Here is a 20,397-nt window from a genome sequence, read left to right on the forward strand (position 1 = left end):
CAAGGATAGGACAGGTTTGGAGGGATATGGACGAAGCACAGGCAAGTGGACATTGTTGGCCAGTGTGGGCAAGTTGGGCCGAAGGGCCAGTTTCCACACTGTATCACTCTACGACTCTAATAGGGTTAGGAGGGATAGATAGATCAGCCATGATTGAATGGCAGGGTAGACTTGATGGGGGCCAAATGGCCTAATTCTGCTCCTATCAATTATGACCTTATGATCTTTACCGAAGCCTATAAACCTGAAGGTCTTTGGAGTGTGGGAGGAAACCGGAGCCCCCGGGCAAAGCCCACGCAGTCAAGGGAAGAATGTCTCGCTAGGTCTCGTGGTGAGAGAGCTTTTGTATCAGGACACTCCCTCTAGCCCATGATGTCACGTGCCCGCCCTCGTATCTCCTGACGAGGGTTCGAGCATGAGTGGCCCCGTTAAGGCTGACGCCACAATATAGAGGATCTATAAATAGGTATGTCCAAGTAAAGTTGTAGGTCAACTTGCTCTATTTGATCTATTTGTTTGTGCACGTCGGGTTGATTGCATTAGTCAAAACAGGGTGGACTACATGAAGGTTGCAATCTCCCAACCCACAGGGTGCATTGCAGGTGATTATCCAAATTCAGTTACTGGAAGGTTCAATGGTTCTTTACTGTTGTGTGTGCACTGCACAGTTAAATTCTTTTTGCATAGATCACACATGCATATTTTGGCGTCTAAAGTATAGTCAATGTGCATGATGTACTGGAGCAGCTCCTGATCCAGGTAAACCCCAGGCTGCTGCAGGGTCTCCACCGTCGTCCTTGATGGGTTCGGCCCATGAACCGACGACCCTCTCCGCTCCTGACCGTCGTTGCGTCCCAAGGGGTGCTTCCTGCAGTCCACTTTGAAGGCACTGGAGACAGCGCCCCAGTCCCTCTCCTGTCGGCCCACTCCTCACGTCTGTCATCACCAGTGGCTCCCTCCCCCTCAGCTCTCCAGTCTTCAGGGCCGAGCTCAGCATCTGAGCTTCCCCCATCGGGCTGTTTTTGCAGCGGCGAGCTATGCCTGTCACCGCATGTAGCAGTTAGGGGGGGGCTCAACGGCTTTGTCAGGGTCTTCTGGCCCCGCGGCTCATCCCTTTTATAATGAGAGTTCTCAACTTTTATTTAAGCAAAATAATCACAATTTTTTACAATATAATTACAAAAACAATTACAAATTTCAGATTACAGTGTTCATTTTTAGATGTTGCAATTAGTTAGTGGAGACTCATGTTAGTGAGGTAGTCACTTACTGTAAAGAAGTCAAGTCTGACACACTTGTAACTTTACTGAGTATTTAATAAAGGCACATGTAAAGCACGTCCCAGTACTGACTGCATCTAGTCTTCAGGCGTACTGGAACCAGGGGAGGAGCAAGGGAAAGATATCACAATTATACTGAGATAACTAAGGCATGGCTAGTGGTATTGAGGTAGCTACATTATAGGTTGCATGCATAAACCATCTACACTTACGATTCAGGTATATCAAGTTGAAAACGTTGACAATGAAGAAAACTTTGTTCATGAAGCCAATGCTATTGTATGCCCATCGCTGAAGCTACTCAATGTGGCTAATTCTGCTCATGACCCCAACAATATAGCACACAAGAGCAGTACAGATACCCAATGTGTAGGAAGGAACTGCAGATGCTGGTTTACACCGAAGATAAGAAACAAAATGCTGGAGCAATTCAGCGGGACATCGCGGGAGCCTGCTGCCAGGAAGGATGAGAACTCCAAAGTTGCAGAATAATTTTCACTGTAAATACCCATGACAATGTTATGACTTGTGGAAGGAGATGAAGCTGGGTCCCTAATAGTGATTTTAAGCCATAAGCACCTCTTGAGCCCTGAAATTCTAATCTTGTGTGTGTAGTCTCATTCCATTGGAACAAATGCAGACGATTCCCATGTTACTGGCGGTTATGTTCCCAGAAAATGATCCGTAATCACAATTTTCCATAATGCAGAGCTGCATTATCTGTCCATGCATCAAGAAATGCAAATTGTAAAATGAATGATATTTATTTTCTTCCCCACATAAACACGAGACCACATTTTATTCCATATCTGAAATTTTTGGGTCGGGATTTGTGAATTAAATAAAGATGAATTTCCATAACATAGAAGATAGAAAAGTACAGCACCAGCGCAGGTCCTTCAGCCCACAATATCTGTATCACGGAGTTGCTCGTATTTCAAAATTCCATTTTAAATAATGACAAGTTAATTTCATGTGTCGAAAGTTGTTTACAATATTTAAATGTTTGTTTTTCTTGTCATTATTATTATTCACACTAAAATGTTAGTTAAAAATGTTTAGTACTTGGCTTGCTGTCTGAGAAATCTTCATATCAATGACTACTCTGCTTGATGCCATTGGTCACGTTGGATGCCTTAGATCCTTGTGTTGGTGCCTGCTAGCAACGTTTGGAAAGAGCCCCAAATACACATGGTACATATCGTAGAGTAATTGCAAATAGTGAAAGGCCTGGAGAGAGTGGGAGAGGATGTTTCCCCTAGTGTGAGAGTCTAGGACCAGAGGCAAAAGCCTAAAAATAAAAGGACATACCTTTAGAAAAGAGATGAGGAGGAATTCCTTTGGTCAGAGGGTGGTGAATCTGTGGAATTCATTGCCACAGACAGCTGCAGGCAAAGTCAATGGACATTTTTACGGCAGAGATAGACAGATTCTTTATTAGTACAGGCGTTAAGGGTAGAAGGTAAGAGAATGGGGTTGAGAGGGAAAGATTGATCAGCCATGATTGAACAGCAGAGTAGACTTGATGGGCCAAATGGCCTAATTCTGCTCCTAAAACCTATGACTTTTTAATTGTGGGCAGTTTTTCTTTAAAGACGCTTACATATGCTGTTGTTACCAGCAAAATCTGGGCCCTCGGGTTTGAGATTTACAGGAAGGACAAAGCCTAATGGATGTTTTTCACCCCCCCCTCCCCTCCCCTTGGGAACAAATGTTTACTGGGATCATAATCGTAATTTTTTTTTGTACTGATTCTCAGAAGAGGGTGGGGAGGGGAAACCATAAATTGTTACCAAAGGCTGTGTGATTTAATCCCATTCTCATTAAGCCTCGTTTGCACTTTACAATTATATTTTCAATATTTATGTAAAAATAGAACCTTCCAGCTAATTATCACCGTTGGTTAACCTTTGATTTCTTAAGGCATGATGATGGTCAGCAATAGTGACACCTGAGAACACTCCCAATGGAGGGCAAGATTTCCATTTGACCCTCTCATTTCTCATCACTACCTTACCTCTATAGGCTGGGCAAGTAGATTCAGGCATCCACCATACTCTTCCTTATGCATGGAGAACACTGCCCATGTACCGACTCCCATTAATCTCAATCACGGGGAACTGAGCAGTCCTACAAGTTCCTCTTTTACAACAAGCTGCTCAATATTACTGCTGAGGAGGGAGGGAAGAATGAGAAGGCTGGACAGTAAGACGAGGGATTGGCAAGGGTTGACTCAAAATAAATCCAGGGTTGTTTTTTTAAAGCACACTAAACAAATTTTGTAAATTATCTTGGACCAAATATGTTAATTACTAAAAATCTATGCAGTACTTGTACAGTAATGTAAAATGATTTATCAGGTCTGTGGATTGCTGTTCATATCTTTGGAATTGTTGCTTTGTTGCTAAAAGTATCATGTTTACATGAACTGTGTTTGAAATATGTTTAAATTTTAGGGCTGGGAATTCTTAATTTAATTTAGTTAAAGATGTACCCACATTATACACTATTGTTCAAACTGGCCACCATCCTCACTTCCTAACCAAAGACTTCTCAAATATCTAGATTATAGATTCCGGTCTTATTATGAACTCAGTTTAGAAATTCCATTGAAACATGGGAATGTACAACAGACCATTCAGTTTAAGATCTATTTAATTGGGTGCACTCCCTCTGTCCTCATTACTCCACAAAAGTTTCCCTTTAACTTTCAAAGTCAATTTGATACATACTTTATCAAATTAAAATTAAAATTAAACAAACTCATGGCATTTAAAAGTACCCACACTCTGTTCCTTTTACATTTATCTTAAATCTAAGCATTTACTGACTGTTTCTATCAAATAGAAATGTTTCTCCCTATGTTCGTAATCAAAAGCATTCACAATCCACACTTTGAATAATAAGGCAGCATGGTTTCAGGTTACACAAAAAGCTTCTTTAATATTGAAATCATAATTGGCATTTATCCTAGTTATTGCACTTTACTCCATAGCCAACTTTACTTGACGTACTTGTTCACATTTGGTCAACTATACACACCTTAGCCGCCTTGGAATATAGAACAGTCTGTCCAATAATGTCTGTGCTGAATATGATGTTCAGAAAGCCTAATCTAATTTGCCTGTATATGATCCTTTAGACTTTATCTTGAGTTAGGGCGGAAACGGGCCCTTCAGCCCACTAAGTTCACAGTGATCATCCTGTACAGTAGTACTACTACCCTACACACGAGGGCCAAGCCAGCCCACGAGGGCCAATTTACAATTTTGCCAAAGCCAATTAACCACAAACCTCTACGTCTTTGGAATGTGGGAGGAAACTGGAGAAAACACACGTGGTCACAGGGGGAACATACAAACTCCGTACAGGCAGCACCACAGTCAGGATCGAACCCGGCACTCTGGAACTGTGCCACTGTGCTGTATCCCTCCATATCCATGCACCTATCTAAATGCTTCTTAATTGTCACTCCCATATCTGCCTCCACCACCACCATCCCTGAAAGCATATTCTAGACACTCACCACTTTTGGAAAAAAAACTCAATACCATGACTGGTGATTGTTTCAAAGCGTTTCTACAGCACAACAGTTAGAGTAGCCAAGTGGCTGAGAATATTGTATTTATACTTTAATGTTCTCCCTGCATTACCTCAATTTAATGAAAACCTCTTGGGACTCCCAGTAATCCCTCATTCCCAGTCCTCTGTAGTCATGCACCCTGGGTCAGGATGCATTGGTCTGAGGCCACAGCACAATCTTTCTGTTCACTCAATGTGACCCCACCCAGAGTACATTCCCCATGCATAACTGGCCATCTGTTGACTGTGCTTTACTATGTTCCTGTGTTCATTTCCAGCTGGCTTCTGAACCTCATGACTACATTAGAAATGTCGTGACTGAAATGCTGCAGGAATGTATTTGTGCCTGAAAGACAGTAGAACCTCTATACTCTGCTCCTCTGCCTCTCACACTAGGCTGCTTGTTTGTAGAAATTGACAAATTCCACCAACGATGGTCATATGACAACTACTGCACGAAATAGAAAAGGCCAAAGTCATAAATACCTTGCAATATTGACTGATAAGACAGATTTATGGTATCTCACCTTGAGGAGCTAAAATAACTTAAAATATAACAAAACGTATGATTCATCTCATGTTTTTGAGTCGGCTAATGTTTCACGCAGTATATTTTCATGATTTAGAAGCTAAATCCTTTCAGCAAACACACACAAGGCCAGAGACTAAGCTTTAAGGCAATGGGCATGTTTTTTTAAACAACCCGTAACATACTCAAGCAAACCTTCATGGTGCAATGTTTGTCTACTGGTGCTTTTAAGCTTGGTACATTATTTATGGATCCAAATAAAATAGCCCAGCCCTACGAAATTCCAACGCAGAAGAATTTGCTTGAGTTTTAAAGTTACATTTTATTTTTCTGTTCTGCATATTTCTCTTGTATCACACGTCAAAAGATAAATAATTGATGTCACTTTAAATCTGTACAGTTATTGAATTTGGACAAGCTACAGTTGTGCTTTTTGGCTTTTGTAAATGCTAAACAGTGAACAGGTTTCACAATAAATGTATAAACACTGTTCTCCACATTGGAGTTGGCTTTCAACGGATGGAAATGGTTGTTATTTATTTTCGGAGAAACCTCTCATCATCGCTATAATCCGGATGTTACAGTGGTACACACCTAAAATGTAACTAAAAAAGCAGAAAATGTTGGGAAAAGGTACTGAGCCATTTACCTCCTGGATCTGTGTTTCTTGGAGAACCATCATTTTCTTTATGAAGTTGGCATATTTGATGAAAGTTGGATCAAATGATCAGATAGTCAGGATCCACAGATGCAACCCAATTTGCTGTGTTTCTTCACCATTTTCTGAATTCTACTGTAATTTCCCCATTTTCACTCAAAGTCAGAGCATCTGTTTTATCTAGGTACAGTGCCCTCCATAATGTTTGGGACAAAGACCCATCATTTATTTATTTGCCTCTGTACTCCACAATTTGAGATTTGTAATAGAAAAAAACACATGTGGTTAAAGTGCACATTGTCAGATTTTATTAAAGGGTATTTTTATACATTTTGTTTAAGAAAGCTCTCAGCGCCTAGTCTTTCCATCACCTTTAGAAACGTTTATTGCTGTTTATCAACATGAGGACCAAAGTTGTGCCAATGAAAGTCAGAAGTGGCAAATAAGCCCTTATTGGACTGAGAAACGAGAATAAAACTGTTAGGGACATCAGGCAAACATTAGGCTTACCAAAATCAACTGTTTGGAACATCATTAGGAAGGAAGAAAGCACTGGTGAGCTTACTCATCACAAAGGGACCGGCAGGCCAAGGAAGACCAACACAGCGGATGACAGAAGAATTCTATCCATAATAAAGAAAAATCCCCAAACACCTGTCCAACAGATCAGAAACACTCTTCATGAGTCAGGTGTGGATTTGTCAATGACCACTGTCCGCAGAAGACTCATGAACAATAATACAGAGGTTACACTGCAAGGTGCAAACCACTGGTTAGCCACAAAAATGGGATGGCCAGGTTAGTTTGCCAAGAGTTACTTAAAAGAGCAACCAGTTCTGGAAAAAGGTCTTGTGGACAGATATGGTAAAGATTAACATATCAGAGTGTTGGCAAGAGCAAAGTATGGCGGAGAGAAGGAACTACCCAAGATCCAAAGCATACCACCTCATCTGTGAAACATGGTGGTGGGGGTGATATGGCCTGGGCATATATGGCTGATGAAGGTACTGGCTCACTTATCTTCATTGATGATACAACTGCTGATACAGCTAGCATAATTAATTCTGACACATCCTATCAGCTCAAGTTCAAACAAATGCCTCAAAACTCATTGGCTGGCAGTTCATTCGACAATGATCCCAAACATACTGCTAAAGTAACAAAGGAGTTTTTCAAAGCTAAAAATTTGTCAATTCTTGAGTGGCCAAATCAATCACCCGATCTGAACCCAATTGAGTATGCCTTATATATGCTGAAGAGAAAACTGAAGGGGACCAGCACCCAAAAACAAGCAAAAGCTAAAGATGGCTGCAATACAGGCCTGGCAGAGCATCACCAGAGAAGATACCCAGCAACTGGCGATGTCCATGAATCGCAGACTTCAAGCAGTCATTGCATGCAACGGATATGCAACAAAATACTAAATATGACTACTTTCATTTTCATGACATTGCTGTGTCACAAACATTATGGTTCCCTGAATTTGGGGGGAGACGACGACTATGTATAAACACTGCTGTAATTTCTACATGGTGAAACTAAAATGTATAAAAATGGCCTTTATTAAAATCTGACAAAGTGCACTTTAACCACGTGATTTTATTCTATTACAAATCTCAAAGTGTGTAGTACAGAGGCAAATAAATAAATGATGGGTCTTTGTCCCAAACATTATGGAGGGCACTGTATATTCCAGTGCCGCTCCTTGGCAAACAATTATGTTGGCATTGCGCCTCTCCCACCAATGCAGTCTCAACAATACAGCTCACAAGTTATTACTACTAATTGGTGGGGGACACAGAGGTGCAACCAGCTGCAAGTATGGATTTGAGCTGCGCTAATGAAGGCTGCAACATAATGTTACAGATGCCACGGGATCCTTTAAATTGCCTCCTGCAATGAAATCCCACAGCAGCATTATAACTTTCCGTAATTGTTCCTAATCAAAGAGAATTTTATACAATGCTGATATTAGGCACTCAGCCATTGACTTTCTGGAACGCTGCATATCTTGGTTGTGGTTTTCCAAATTGGCATATTTGATTAACGTTGGAGCAAATGGGATTGTACACTTGCCCGGTCTGCTGTTATTAGGGTGGTGAATCTTGAATTTACACAGAAGTTCTGAATCCTCCATGTGTGCACAAACAGCGAACTTCTGAAGATGCTGGCCCTACTTGCCCGCATCTCCCCAAGTACACCATTACTGAAACAAAGTCCATCTTTGATCAGACATTACCTTGCACTAAACATTATTCATATTATTCCCAGTATCATGTACCTGTACACTGTAGATGACTCAACTGTAATCATGTATTGTCTTTCCATTGACTGGTTAGCATACAAAATCTTTTCACTGTACTTCAGTACATTTGACAATAAACTTAACAAAACCTCTGCAGTTGAATGGAAGTGTCCAATAAGGGAAAGTTATGTAATTTGCAACTTTCTGAAGTTGATTTTAATGGTTTAGTTTTAATTGTACAAATTTTAAATTTTACTTTAAGCAATGGCACTGTGGTAGAGTTGCTGCCTTACAGCGCCAGTGACGTGGGCTTGATCCTGACTACGGGTGCTGCCTGTACAGAGTTTGCACGGCTTTGATAAAAATTGTTAATTGTCGCTCTTGATAGTGTTAGCGTACGGGGAGATTGCTGGTTGGCATGGACACGGTAGGCCTGTTTCTGTGCTCTATCTCTAAAGTCTAAAGCTTTGCATATATGTGAATGCCAAGGTGTTTGATAGTTTTGACTGGCAGGAGACTTGGATAAGTTAGCTGTCAATGGGAAATGCAGCTATTTCAGAGCTGGACCTTGGATGAAACAGACCAACATTAATTATGGTGCAGCATTTATTAATGCAGTTCAAGTCTACTTATTACTGTCCACTAACTATTGCAGTCTGAAGAAGGGCCCTCAGACAAAACATCCATGTCCTCCAGAGATGCTGCCTGATCTGCGGAGTTACTCCAGCACTCTTGTATAAACCAGCATCTACAGTTCCTTGTTTCTGCTATTTCAACTGCTTACACCTCTCTGAAATCCCCATGTACCCCCATTCATTATCAAGGCTACAAAGATGGTTAAACAAGGTAAACATGGAATACTTATAATTGTTTGAGGAGGAGTAATAGTGGAAAAAACAATGAGACCTCAAGCAAAATTAATGGAAGCTGCAGCAGATGGATACCAGAAATAAGAACAGGAAAGAATTGAAACACGTCAGATCAGGTAACATCTGTGGATCTCAGCACCTGCCCAATCTGCTACGTGTTCCTAAGATGACCCATACATATCATGCTTCCATCGTTAGGCCATAGGTCACTTTCGGGACCTACTGTCTGGCTCCATCTACCTATACCCGGCCGATTCCAGTTTAGTTTAGAGATAGTGTGGAATCAGGCCATTCAGGGATTGTGAATGCAACTCAAATAACTGCAAATTAACCAAATACCTTCCTTGTGGATCAGCCTTGAGAAAATAAAACATAGACCGGTAGGAATAAGCCCTTCGTTGCACGGCGTCTGAGCCTGATGCATGATGCCAAGATGAACTCATCTCATCTGCCTGCACATGATCCATATCCCTCAATTTTCTGCACATGCATGTTCCAATCTAAAAGCCTCTTAAAAATGCACTATTACCTCCACCATCACCACTGGCAGAACATTCCAGGCACCCACTATGTAGTGTAAAAAAAACACAAAAGAAAAAACTTGCCCCATACATCTCTTTTAAACTATGCCCCTCTCACCTTACAGTTACACCCTCTAGCCTTTGACATTTCCACCCTGGATAAAAGACTCTGACTGCCTACCCTATCTATACCTTGCAGAACTTAATACACTCCTATCAGGTCTCCCCTCAACTTCTGTCGTTGCAGGGAAAGCCTTGCTGCCGATTTGAAAGTCTAGGCATTTAACAAAAAGGTTAGCTAGTCAGAGTTTCACTTTATTAAATACAAAGTATAACAGTAATTGGAAACTTGAACCGATTGGGTATAAAGTTTAGAAATTAGCTTCCTTAACTATCAAGAATGCATGGCTCTTCCCTTTATTTTCCTAAATCATGCAGAGTGCATTTAAAAAATTGGCAGCTGTATGAAAATACATTTCTTTCACGAGATAATGACAAGATTAAGAGGTTTGCATCATGAAAACCCTGTCAATCGACAAGAGGGCAGGATACAAATGAATCCATTTTACAATATACGTTCTTCTATTAGTAAAATACATGTACTTTTAAGAACAGCTGGTATTATTTACTTAATTCTCCACAAAGAATTCATGATTTGTAATATACCAGCTGTGCAGCATAAAAAACAACTACCCTGGCCCTTCAAAAAATAAAGTAACAGCTATGAACTCAAATGTAAACGTTCTTAAAAATTGGAAAAGTGAGTCAATACTGCCTACTTTGACTCCAATTGATTTTTTTTTTCTTTTTGCACAAGGTAAAATCTTCTCAAAGGAAGTACAATATAATTACTGGGCCCAGTAACTTCACTCAATCTCTCGCTAAAGTGAACACCTTGAAGACTGACAACAATGGTTGTGGTTGGATACTCCTGGCTCCAAGGGGACTCAGTTGAAGAGATAGGCATAGTCCGTAGGCAACCTCTGCTGGCCACAGGGTTCACGCAAGAGTTCAGCGCCTGCTAACGTGATGGGTTCATCCTGCCAAGAGCAAAAGTTCAAGATTAGAAAACTCACCGCACGTAGCCAAAACTACGGTTATGTTCAAAGCATTAAAAATATACAACACTTTTCAAATCACAGATGAGATTCAATATTACTTCATACCTCGAAACTTTCACTCACACTTTGATATGAAGGGGTTAATGGCAAGACTTAATTTACTTCCCTTTAAAACTTCGATCAACTGAACCATCCTTACACCAACTAGAGCAGTCCTGACCTCTCATCTACCTCATCGGAGACCCTTGCACTATCTTTAATCGGACTTTACCTTGCACTAATTGTTATTCCCTTATCCTGTATCTGTACCAATGTGGATGGCTTCAAGTTCAAGTGAGTTTATTGTCATGTGTCCCTGTATAGGACAATGAAATTCTTGCTTTGCTTAAGCACACAGAAAATAGTAGGCCTTTACTACAAAACAGATAAATGTGTCCATATACCATGATATAAATATATACACACATGAATAAATAAACTGGTAAAGTGCAAATAACAGATTGATTGTAATCATGTGTAGACACAAACAGCTGGAAATCATGTATAGTCTACAATGACTGGATAGCACACAACAAAAAAAGCTTTTCACTGTAGCTCAGTACAGATGATGATAATAATAATAATAATAAACCAAACTAAACATCAAGAGTTGAGAAAAGACAGGAAAATGGACGAGAAATGACAGATCAGCTACGATCCTCCTGAATGGCAGAACAGAATGGCCTCCTCCTGTTCCTCATTTTAATGGTCTTAAGTGGAGAAGGATGAATGCAAGTGGCAGAGTGCAGGATAATCAGAACCTCTGAGAGGGACCGATAGACATAGAAACATCGAAACATAGAAAATAGGTGCAGGAGTAGGCCATTCGGCCCTTCGAGCCTGCACCGCCTTTCAATATGATCATGGCTGATCATCCAACTCAGTATCCCGTACCTGCCTTCTCTCCATACCCCCTGATCCCTTTAGCCACAAGGGCTACATCTAACTCCCTCTTAAATATAGCCAATGAACTGGCCTCGACTACCTTTTGTGGCAGAGAATTCCAGAGATTCACCACTCTCTGTGTAAAAAATTATTTTCTCATCTCGGTCCTAAAAGACTTCCCTCTTATCCTTAAACTGTGACCCCTTGTTCTGGACTTCCCCAACATTGGGAATAATCTTCCTGCATCTAGCCTGTCCAACCCCTTAAGAATTTTGTAAGTTTCTATAAGATCCCCCCTCAATCTTCTAAATTCTAGCGAGTACAAGCCGAGTCTATCCAGTCTTTCTTCATATGAAAGTCCTGCCATCCCAGGAATCAGTCTGTACTCCCTCTATTGCAAGAATGTCTTTCCTCAGATTAGGAGACCAAAACTGAGCAAGACCAAGGCATTGGAGCAGGGACCAACATGGTGAGTGGACTGGGGAGGAAGGGGGGCAGCTGGGAATGAGAGACCCAGCACAGATGCAAAGGGGAAGGTAGCCTCTGTGCTGCAACATTACATCTCATGAGCCTCGTCGAGAGCAGCTCTTACCTTGTGGTACTCCACCATGTCAGCGAGGGTTGCATGCTGCAACTGGTCTACACCAAAGAATGTGTACGAGTCCTTGGAGGAGTCGATCAGGAAGTGCTTCAACCCTTCACTGCTTCGGTACGACAGGCAATAACCAATCACCCGCTCGCTGATTCTGATTAGAAATGACCCATTTTCCTCTTTATTTAGGAGCTCCTCAGCCTCTTGCCTGGTTATAATGCCTGAAAATGAATTGATACTTAGTGCAAACTTTCCAGCTCGTCCCTGGTTATGGCCAGTGATTCATGGCCATGGACCTTCCCAAGTTATACAATATCCAAAGCACAGGATCCCAAACTACCTGTAATAAAAGTGTTACTTGCAATGCCTAGCCACCATGAATAAACTTAAGGTACAAACAAGCGAGAAAGCAAAAATTGCTTCCAACATCAGGAGTTCGCAAGTGGAATTCAGATTTACAGTAGAGTCTCAGAATACAGCACTGAAATTAACCTAATTCTTCCCACCAAAGTGTTCACGTATTTCAACATAAAATTTAATTTGAAAGCAATCTACCCAATCAGCTAGCCTTGAAGTCAACCACTATCCTGTTCGCTACATAAAATAAACTGCGAGAGGAACTCAAATGGCCAGGTAACATCTGTAGAGGGAAATGGACAGACAACATTTTGACTTCAAATCAGGCCCTTTTTCAAAAGGATGGATCCATCTGAAGAAGAGACCCGACCTGAAATGTAATCTGTCCATTTATCTCATGTGCTGCCTGCCTGAGCCACTGAGTTTGTCCAGCAGTTTTTTATTGCTACGTACAAGATTCCAGCATCTGGTTTCCTCACTATCCTCCTCACCATTTACATCATTTGAGTTTTTGGGACATCTGCAGATTTGGAACAACCAAATTATTAAAATAAACAAAAAAAACCATGAATAGAACACAAAGTGCTGGAGTAACTCAGTGGGTCAGGCAGCATCTCTGGAGGACATCAACAGGCCTTGTCTGAAATGTCTACAGTCTGAAGAGTCCCAATCCAAAACATTGCCCATCTACATCTTCAGAGATGCTATCTGAACTACTGAATTACTCCAGCATTGTGTTTTACACACAATTACAGCATCTACAGTTCATTGTCTCTCCAAGAAAAACCGTGATCCACGGCCTAAACCCTGAGAAATCAACTGTATATTTCCTCCAAAGTAATAAAACACAATAGTGACATATTTTCTGATGCAGTGTCAAATTTTCCATCCAAGAATTAGGGAGGAGATGAAATTTATTCTTCACCTTTGAAGAATTTTGTGATCTGTAATGCACTGCCTGAAGAGATAGTAAGCAAATATTTAAAAAAAAACTTTCTAAAAGGAATCCCATTAACTCATACAGGTATGATGGGCCAAATGACCATCACCCCATGTAAATCTCTATAGACAAGTTACATTTTTGGGGAAAACATTGGAATATTCAAATTTGAAGAGAATCGCCATAATTGATTTATCGGTAGATGATTTAAGTTAAAACAGGCCCAAATTTAAAAATATGCAAAATTAGAATAGCATATCAAGTACATTATGTTGCTACATTTTCAGAACACTTTCAATAAAAGGTTATGGGGGGGGGGAGGGAGAAGGCAGGAGAATGAATGGGGTTTAGAGGGAAAGATAGACCAGCTATGATTGAATGGCGGTGTAGACTCGATGGCCTGAATGACTCAATTCTACTTCTATGACTTATGAAAAGTTGCCACACTACAGTCTATTAATTAGCACATGCAAGATTGGAGCCATTTTATTGACTTGGTCTAAGAATTGGTCAATGGACAGAAAACAACAAGAATAAATGCTCATTAGCAAGTCTAGTGGGCGGCTGCAGGGACCCGTTCTGGAACCCTATCTGTTCACAATCTAGACAGATTGTGAAGGAATTAAGTATAACATATCAAACATAACTTTTGTTTTGGGCTGAAGAAGGGCCTCGGCGGCCCAAAACAGCACCTATTCCTTTTCTCTAGAGGTGCTGCCTGGCCTGAGGAGTTACACCAGCATTGTGCGTCTCTCTTCAGTGTAAACCAGCATCTGCAGTCCCTTCCTACATAGCTTTTTATGAGCTACAGGGAGATGATGGGCAGGTTAGAACTTTATTCCTTGGAGTGCAGGAGGCTGAGGGGTGATTTCAGATGGGTGTAGGGTCACAAGGGAAATAGGATGAATGCACAGGGTTTTCTACCCAGAGTAGGAGAATCAAGAACCAGAGGACAGGTTTAAGTGAGAGGGGAAAGATATAATAGGACCCTGAGGGGCCATTTTTTCCACACAGAGGGTAGTGGGGACTTAGAACTAGCTGGCAGAGGTGGTAGTTGAAGCGGTTACTAGAACACGATTTAAAAGACATTTGGACAGGTACGTGGATAGGCAGAGCTTAGAGGGATACGACCAAACACGAGCAGATGGGACGAGTGTAGGTGGGGCATCTTGGTCTGCGTAGGCAACTTGGGCCAAGGGATCTGTTTCCATACCGTATGACCGACTCAAAATGTACAGGAAAAGCTTTAGAAATGAAAAATAATATTTCCACCAGTTCCTGGGAGGAATTGGTGGCAAGGAAAGACATTGAGGTATATTAAAGTGATAGATGCCATTAATTAACACCCATGACTTTTACTTGATTGAACCTAAAGACAGAGTAACTGGTGATTTAATATATAACCGAGAATGAGCTGCGGGCGGCGGCGCTGAACTTAAACATCGGGAGCCTGGGATCTCCTGCCGAGATCGCCAGTGGTGGAGCTCCATCCAGCGCGGCCTTGTTGGCTTCGGAAGCCGCTGTCTCCGGTAAGAGAAGCAGCCGTTCCAGGGTTCCCAAGCAGCTGAGAGGATTCTCCCGATGCCGGAGCACCATCACCCGGCGAGAACGGCCTGGAACTTCGGGCCTCCGTAAAGGCGACTGTGGAGGCCTCAATAGACCCGACTATGGGTGGACATGGGATGGGGACTGGACATTGTGCCTTCCCTCATAATGGGAAACATTGTGGGGGGATGTTTTTTATGTTTAAATCTCTTATTAATGTTATGTCTGTATTCTTTCTTTATGTGCTGCATGGCAAGAAGCATTTCACTACACCTAGGTGTATGTGACCAATAAAATAACCTTTGAACCTTTGAGAAACTGGCAATACTCCACACTTCAATACCTGGTATTCAAAGCATCCATGATGGATTGCTGGCCCTATAGATCATTCTAAGTTGGCGATTCCTTTCATAGGAGCAATCTAATCATGTCCATTTGCCTCAGCAACTTGGGAATAAAGGCAGGGATGCTGGCAGAATTCACCAAATGTTTGAGCGAGGCACACAGGCGGACAAAGTATAAACAACGGGAATAAAAACAGCACAAGATTCACTTATGGACTAAATCCTTAAATGAAGGGTGTACCTGGCATTGAAATTTAAACCATGGATGTCTCCAAAATGGTTGACTTCCTTAAATAAATTAACAGATCTGAATTTCACTAACATGGAGGAAATAGAAACGTGTTCACATGACGGCACATCACCAAGAATACGCCCTTTGTTCACTTTTTCAGACTGAGGATTACATTTTAATTTCTTGACGCACATTTTCGTTAAAAAAAGTCACAAAACTTTAAAAAACACAAATATAAAGTTGTTTTAGTTGGAGCCGAACATTTTAAAAACGTGTCTCGGCATTCTCCTCCTTTATAAATTTTATCCGCTAATTCAATATTTTTTGTAGTCTTTGGCCGCAGGCATTTTTAAGTATAGAGGTAAATTGTACAAGTTAGAGACTCAGCACTAAGGTACACCTCAGGAATGATAGTTCAGAACATTTCACTGAGTAATATCACGTGGTTTTAATGAATGTAACAAGTTATACGTTTACCGCATTACTCCTTTCAGCTTAATGATGTCCAGAGAATATTCTACTTAATTAAACCCAATGATCCATGGCTAATGATGTACAGTGGCGCAGCAGTAGAGTTGCTGCCTTACAGTCAGAGAGCCGGTTTGATCCTGACTATGGGAGCTGCCTGTCCAGAGTTTGTACGTTCTGCTTATGATCGTGTGGGTTCTCTCCGGGTGGTCCGGTTTCTTCCCACATTCCAAAGAAGTACAGGGTTATAGGTTAATTGGCTTCTGTAAATGGTCCCTAGTGTGTAGGATAGAGCTAGTGTGTGGGGTGATGCAGTTTGATGTGGATAAATGTGAGGTAGCAAAAATAGGAAGGAAGATTATTATCTAAATGGAGTCAAATTGGGAAAAGGGGAAGTAGAACGGGATCTGGGGGGGGTCCTTTCATCAGTCAATGAAAGTAAGCATGCAGGTACAGCAAGCAGTGAAGAAAGCGAATGGCATGTTGGCTTTCATAACAAGAGGAGTTGAGTATAGGAGGAAAGAGGTCCTTCTGCAGTTGTACAGGGCTCTAGAGAGACCACACCTGGAGTATTGTGTGCAGTTTTGGTCTCCAAATTTGAGGAAGGATATTCCTGCTATTGAGGGAGTGCAGCGTAGGTTAGATTAGATTAGATTATTTAATGACCACACAGTCAAGCTGGTGGAATTCAGGTTCAGTACAGGATGTTACAAGGTAGGTGTGGCGGGATTGTCATATGCTGAGAGAATGGAGCAGCTGGGCTTGTATACTCTGGAATTTAGAAGGGTGAGAGGATATCTTATTGAAACATATAAGATTATTAAAGGTTTGGACATGCTAGAGGCAGGAAGCATGTTCCCGATGTTGGGGGAGTACAGAACCAGGGGCCACAGTTTAAGAATAAGCAGTAAGCCATTTAGAACGGAGACGAGGAAACACTTTTTCACACAGAGAGTTGCGAGTGTTGAATTCCCTGCCTCAGTGGGTGGTGGAGGCAGATTCTCTGGAAACTTTCAAGGGTTCTTGAAGATAACGGAGTCAGGAGATATGGGGAGATGACAGGAACGGGGTACTGATTGTGGATGATCAGCCATGATCACATTGAATGGCGGTGCTGGCTAAAAGGGCCGTATGGCCTACTCCGGCACCTATTATCTATTGATCGCTGGTCAGCATGGACTCAGTGGGCCAAAGGGCCTGTTTCCATGCTGTATCCCCTAGGTTTAAAATAACTGTTATCTATTATTTTTTATTCATTGGTATAACCATCACAAAGTGCCCCACAAACAATCTGAGGGTCACTATTGACACAAATATTATGGTTATTAAGAGCAGCTCAAAGACAGTAACTTAGCTCAGCAATGCAACATGGAAACAGGCCCTTCGGCCCACCACGCCCATGCTGACTATCGGTCACCCGTTCACACACTAGTTCTATGCTATCCCATTTCCACATCCACTCCCTACACACTAGGGCCAACTTTACGCAGGTCAAATAACCTACAAACCTGCACATCTTTGGGACGTGGAAGGAAACCGGAGCACCCGCAGGAAATCCACACAATCACAGGGAGAATGTGCAATCGACACAGATGACCTTCTTTTCATCTTAGGGTCATAACTGGGCAGTCTCCTTATGACTACACGTTAGTCTTTTCCATTTGCAAGTGAAGCAGTATAGCTGCATGTAGCAAGACCCAAACAATATTTAGGCTTGTGCTGACAAGCGACTAGTAATAATTACACCATAATATAAAGAGGAAGTCCACCTCAAACAATAGTGTACATATCCACCTACCCGTGATATTCAGTGACATTACCATTGCAAAATCCCACTGTCAACATCAAACAGAAATTCAATGGACTGGCCACAGGAATACTGTGGGTACAAGATCAGGTCAGATGTTGGATGCCAAGCCCCAACACTCTAAAGATGCACAGATGTGTAGGTTCATTGGCTTGGTAAATGTAAAAACTGTCCCTCGTTGGTATAGGATAGTGCTAATGTGCAGGGATCGCTGGTCGGTGCGGACCCGGTGGGCCGAAAGGGCCTGTTTCTGCACTGTATCTCTAAACTAAACTAAAGTAAACCAAACTAAACTGAACCCCAAAGCTTTTCCACTATCTGCAAGGAATAAGTCAAGGACTTTCGTAACATACTTCCACCTGCCTTGATGAAAGCAGTTCCAACTCAAGAAGTTTGTCACCATTCAGGACAGAACATAGAAACATAGAAAATAGGTGCAGGAGTAGGCCATTTGGCCCTTCGAGCCTGCACCGCCATTCAATATGATCATGGCTGATCATCCAATTCAGTATCCTGTACCTGCCTTCTCTCCATACCCCCTGATCCCTTTAGCCACAAGGGCCACATCTAACTCCCTCTTAAATATAGCCAATGAACTGGCCTCAACTACATTCTGTGGCAGAGAATTCCAGAGATTCACCACTCTGTGTAAAAAATGTTTTTCTCATCTCAGTCCTAAAAGATTTCCCCTTTATCCTTAAACTGTGACCCCTTGTTCTGGAACAGCCAGCTTGTTAGGCCCTTTCCCCACTTGTCCAGAGTAAATATTCAGCTCCTTCACCACTAGTATCACGTCACTGCAGTGTGTAACATCTAACTCTAACCCTAATGCACCTCAGTTGTTTCTCCAGGATACTGACTAAAAAATCAGCACGGTAACAGGCCCTGTGGCCCATCAGGTCCACATTGGTCATCAATCACTTGTTCACACTAGTTCTATGTTATCCCACTTTTGGAGCCGTTCCCTTCACACTTGGAGCAATTGACAGAGGCCAATGAATCTACAAACTTGCACAGCTTTAGGATGTAGGAGGAAAGCAGAGTACTCACAGGAAACCCACATGATTACATGAATGGGTCTGAAGAAGGGTCTTGACTCAAAATGTCGCCAATTCTTTTTCTCCGGAGAAGCTATCTGACCCACTGAGTTACTGCAGCTTTTTGCATCTATCTTCAGTTTAAACCAGCATCTGCAATTCCTTCATACACATGAATTTGCAAACTCCAGACACCTGAGGTTAGGATTGAACTGGGCTCTCTGGCGCTGTGATGCAGCAGCTCTACCAGCTGCGCCACTGTGCCGCCCTACTCGCTCCTCTCCTTTTATTCAAGTTGTGTCATCCACCCTTGGACTCAGATACTGCCAATAATGAGGGAGAAATATGGATGCATTTTTGTATTTCCAAAGCATTCGCAACAGTCACACAGAAAAGCAGCTTTTCATTTCATCCAAATGCCCTTTCTGCCCTCAGCCACCATTGAAGTTGCCCAACATTATTCTTTCAGGAGTAACAAAGCCAACAGCGGCACCAACTCGGAGAACAAGCCCACACTTGAGCAACCGCTCTGGAGAAGTGGGCAGGGGAGGAAAAACAATGACACCAAAAAAAGAGTTAAAAGGTGAAGATTTCAACGGCTTACCATGAAACCAAGGCGCTATGACGTCACTATTCTTTTCATAACCTGCCCGCATAGGAATCTGCTCTTCTTTGAACCATCTGATGATGCTCTCCCGACTGTCGTGATTCAGTTTCTGGGGCGGTGTTTCTCTTCTGTGGAGACAAGAGGCAATGACATTAACAAGGGGCTCCTTTCCGTTGCAGTTTCCAACATTATAATACTTCAGGGATAAAATCTTTTTTTCTGATATTAAAGCAGAGGCGGCAAGGTGGTGCAGCGGTAGAGTTGCTGCTTTAAAGCGCCAGAGACCTCGGTTCGGTACTGCATGCACCCACCACCCTCTGTGTGCCTGTTGCACTTTAGAGGCCAATCGGTATTTCTGCCCTCACAAGCGATGGGCGTTCAACTTTAGAGATACAGCATGAAAAACAGGCTCTGTGGCCCACTGGGTTCACACCGACCAGCTATAACTCCATACACTAGCACTATCCTACACACCAGGGAGAATTTACAATTAACAGAAGCCAATTAACCTACAAAGCTGCACCGCTTTAGGGTGTGGGAGGAAACTGGATAAAACCCACACGGTCACAGGGAGAACATACAAACAACTCGGCACCTTATGATATTGGACCTTATGAACCCCCATCAGGATTGAACCAGAGTCTTTGGCGCTGTAAGGCAACTCTACTTCTGCACCACTGGGCTGCCCTGTTATTTGCTATACATGCACTAATTGGTGTCGCACTGCCTGTAGGGTCTCAGTTTCCAGGCGTGCAGTCTGGGAGGCAGAATTGGGAGTAATGAGAGCAGTGGAGGTCCA

The 20,397-nt window shown here is 42.2% G+C and overlaps 1 protein-coding gene and 1 long non-coding RNA gene across 3 annotated transcripts in view; both read right to left on the reverse strand.

Annotated features, from left to right (window-relative positions):
- Window positions 1–763: 763 nt before the first annotated feature.
- Window positions 764–4,626, reverse strand: LOC116973586. Its single transcript, XR_004412089.1, has 3 exons — window positions 4,040–4,626; window positions 3,594–3,600; window positions 764–774 (listed from the first exon to the last, which is right to left on the reverse strand). It is a non-coding gene; the product is annotated as an uncharacterized LOC116973586 (long non-coding RNA).
- A 5,352-nt stretch (window positions 4,627–9,978) lies between these two features.
- sh2d4a (SH2 domain containing 4A) overlaps window positions 9,979–20,397 on the reverse strand; it is a 59,512-nt gene continuing 49,093 nt past the window's right edge. For both annotated transcript variants that reach the window (XM_033021827.1, XM_033021820.1), the window contains exons 7-9: window positions 19,596–19,726; window positions 12,262–12,482; window positions 9,979–10,724 (exon numbers count right to left, since the gene is read on the reverse strand). In XM_033021827.1, coding sequence (XP_032877718.1) covers window positions 10,632–10,724; window positions 12,262–12,482; window positions 19,596–19,726 — 445 coding nt within the window. In that variant the 3' untranslated portion in view covers window positions 9,979–10,631. The remainder of the gene's footprint in view (window positions 10,725–12,261; window positions 12,483–19,595; window positions 19,727–20,397) is intronic.

This window comes from Amblyraja radiata, chromosome 1 (genome assembly GCF_010909765.2).
Source record: "Amblyraja radiata isolate CabotCenter1 chromosome 1, sAmbRad1.1.pri, whole genome shotgun sequence".
Classification (NCBI taxonomy): Eukaryota; Metazoa; Chordata; class Chondrichthyes; order Rajiformes; family Rajidae; genus Amblyraja; species Amblyraja radiata.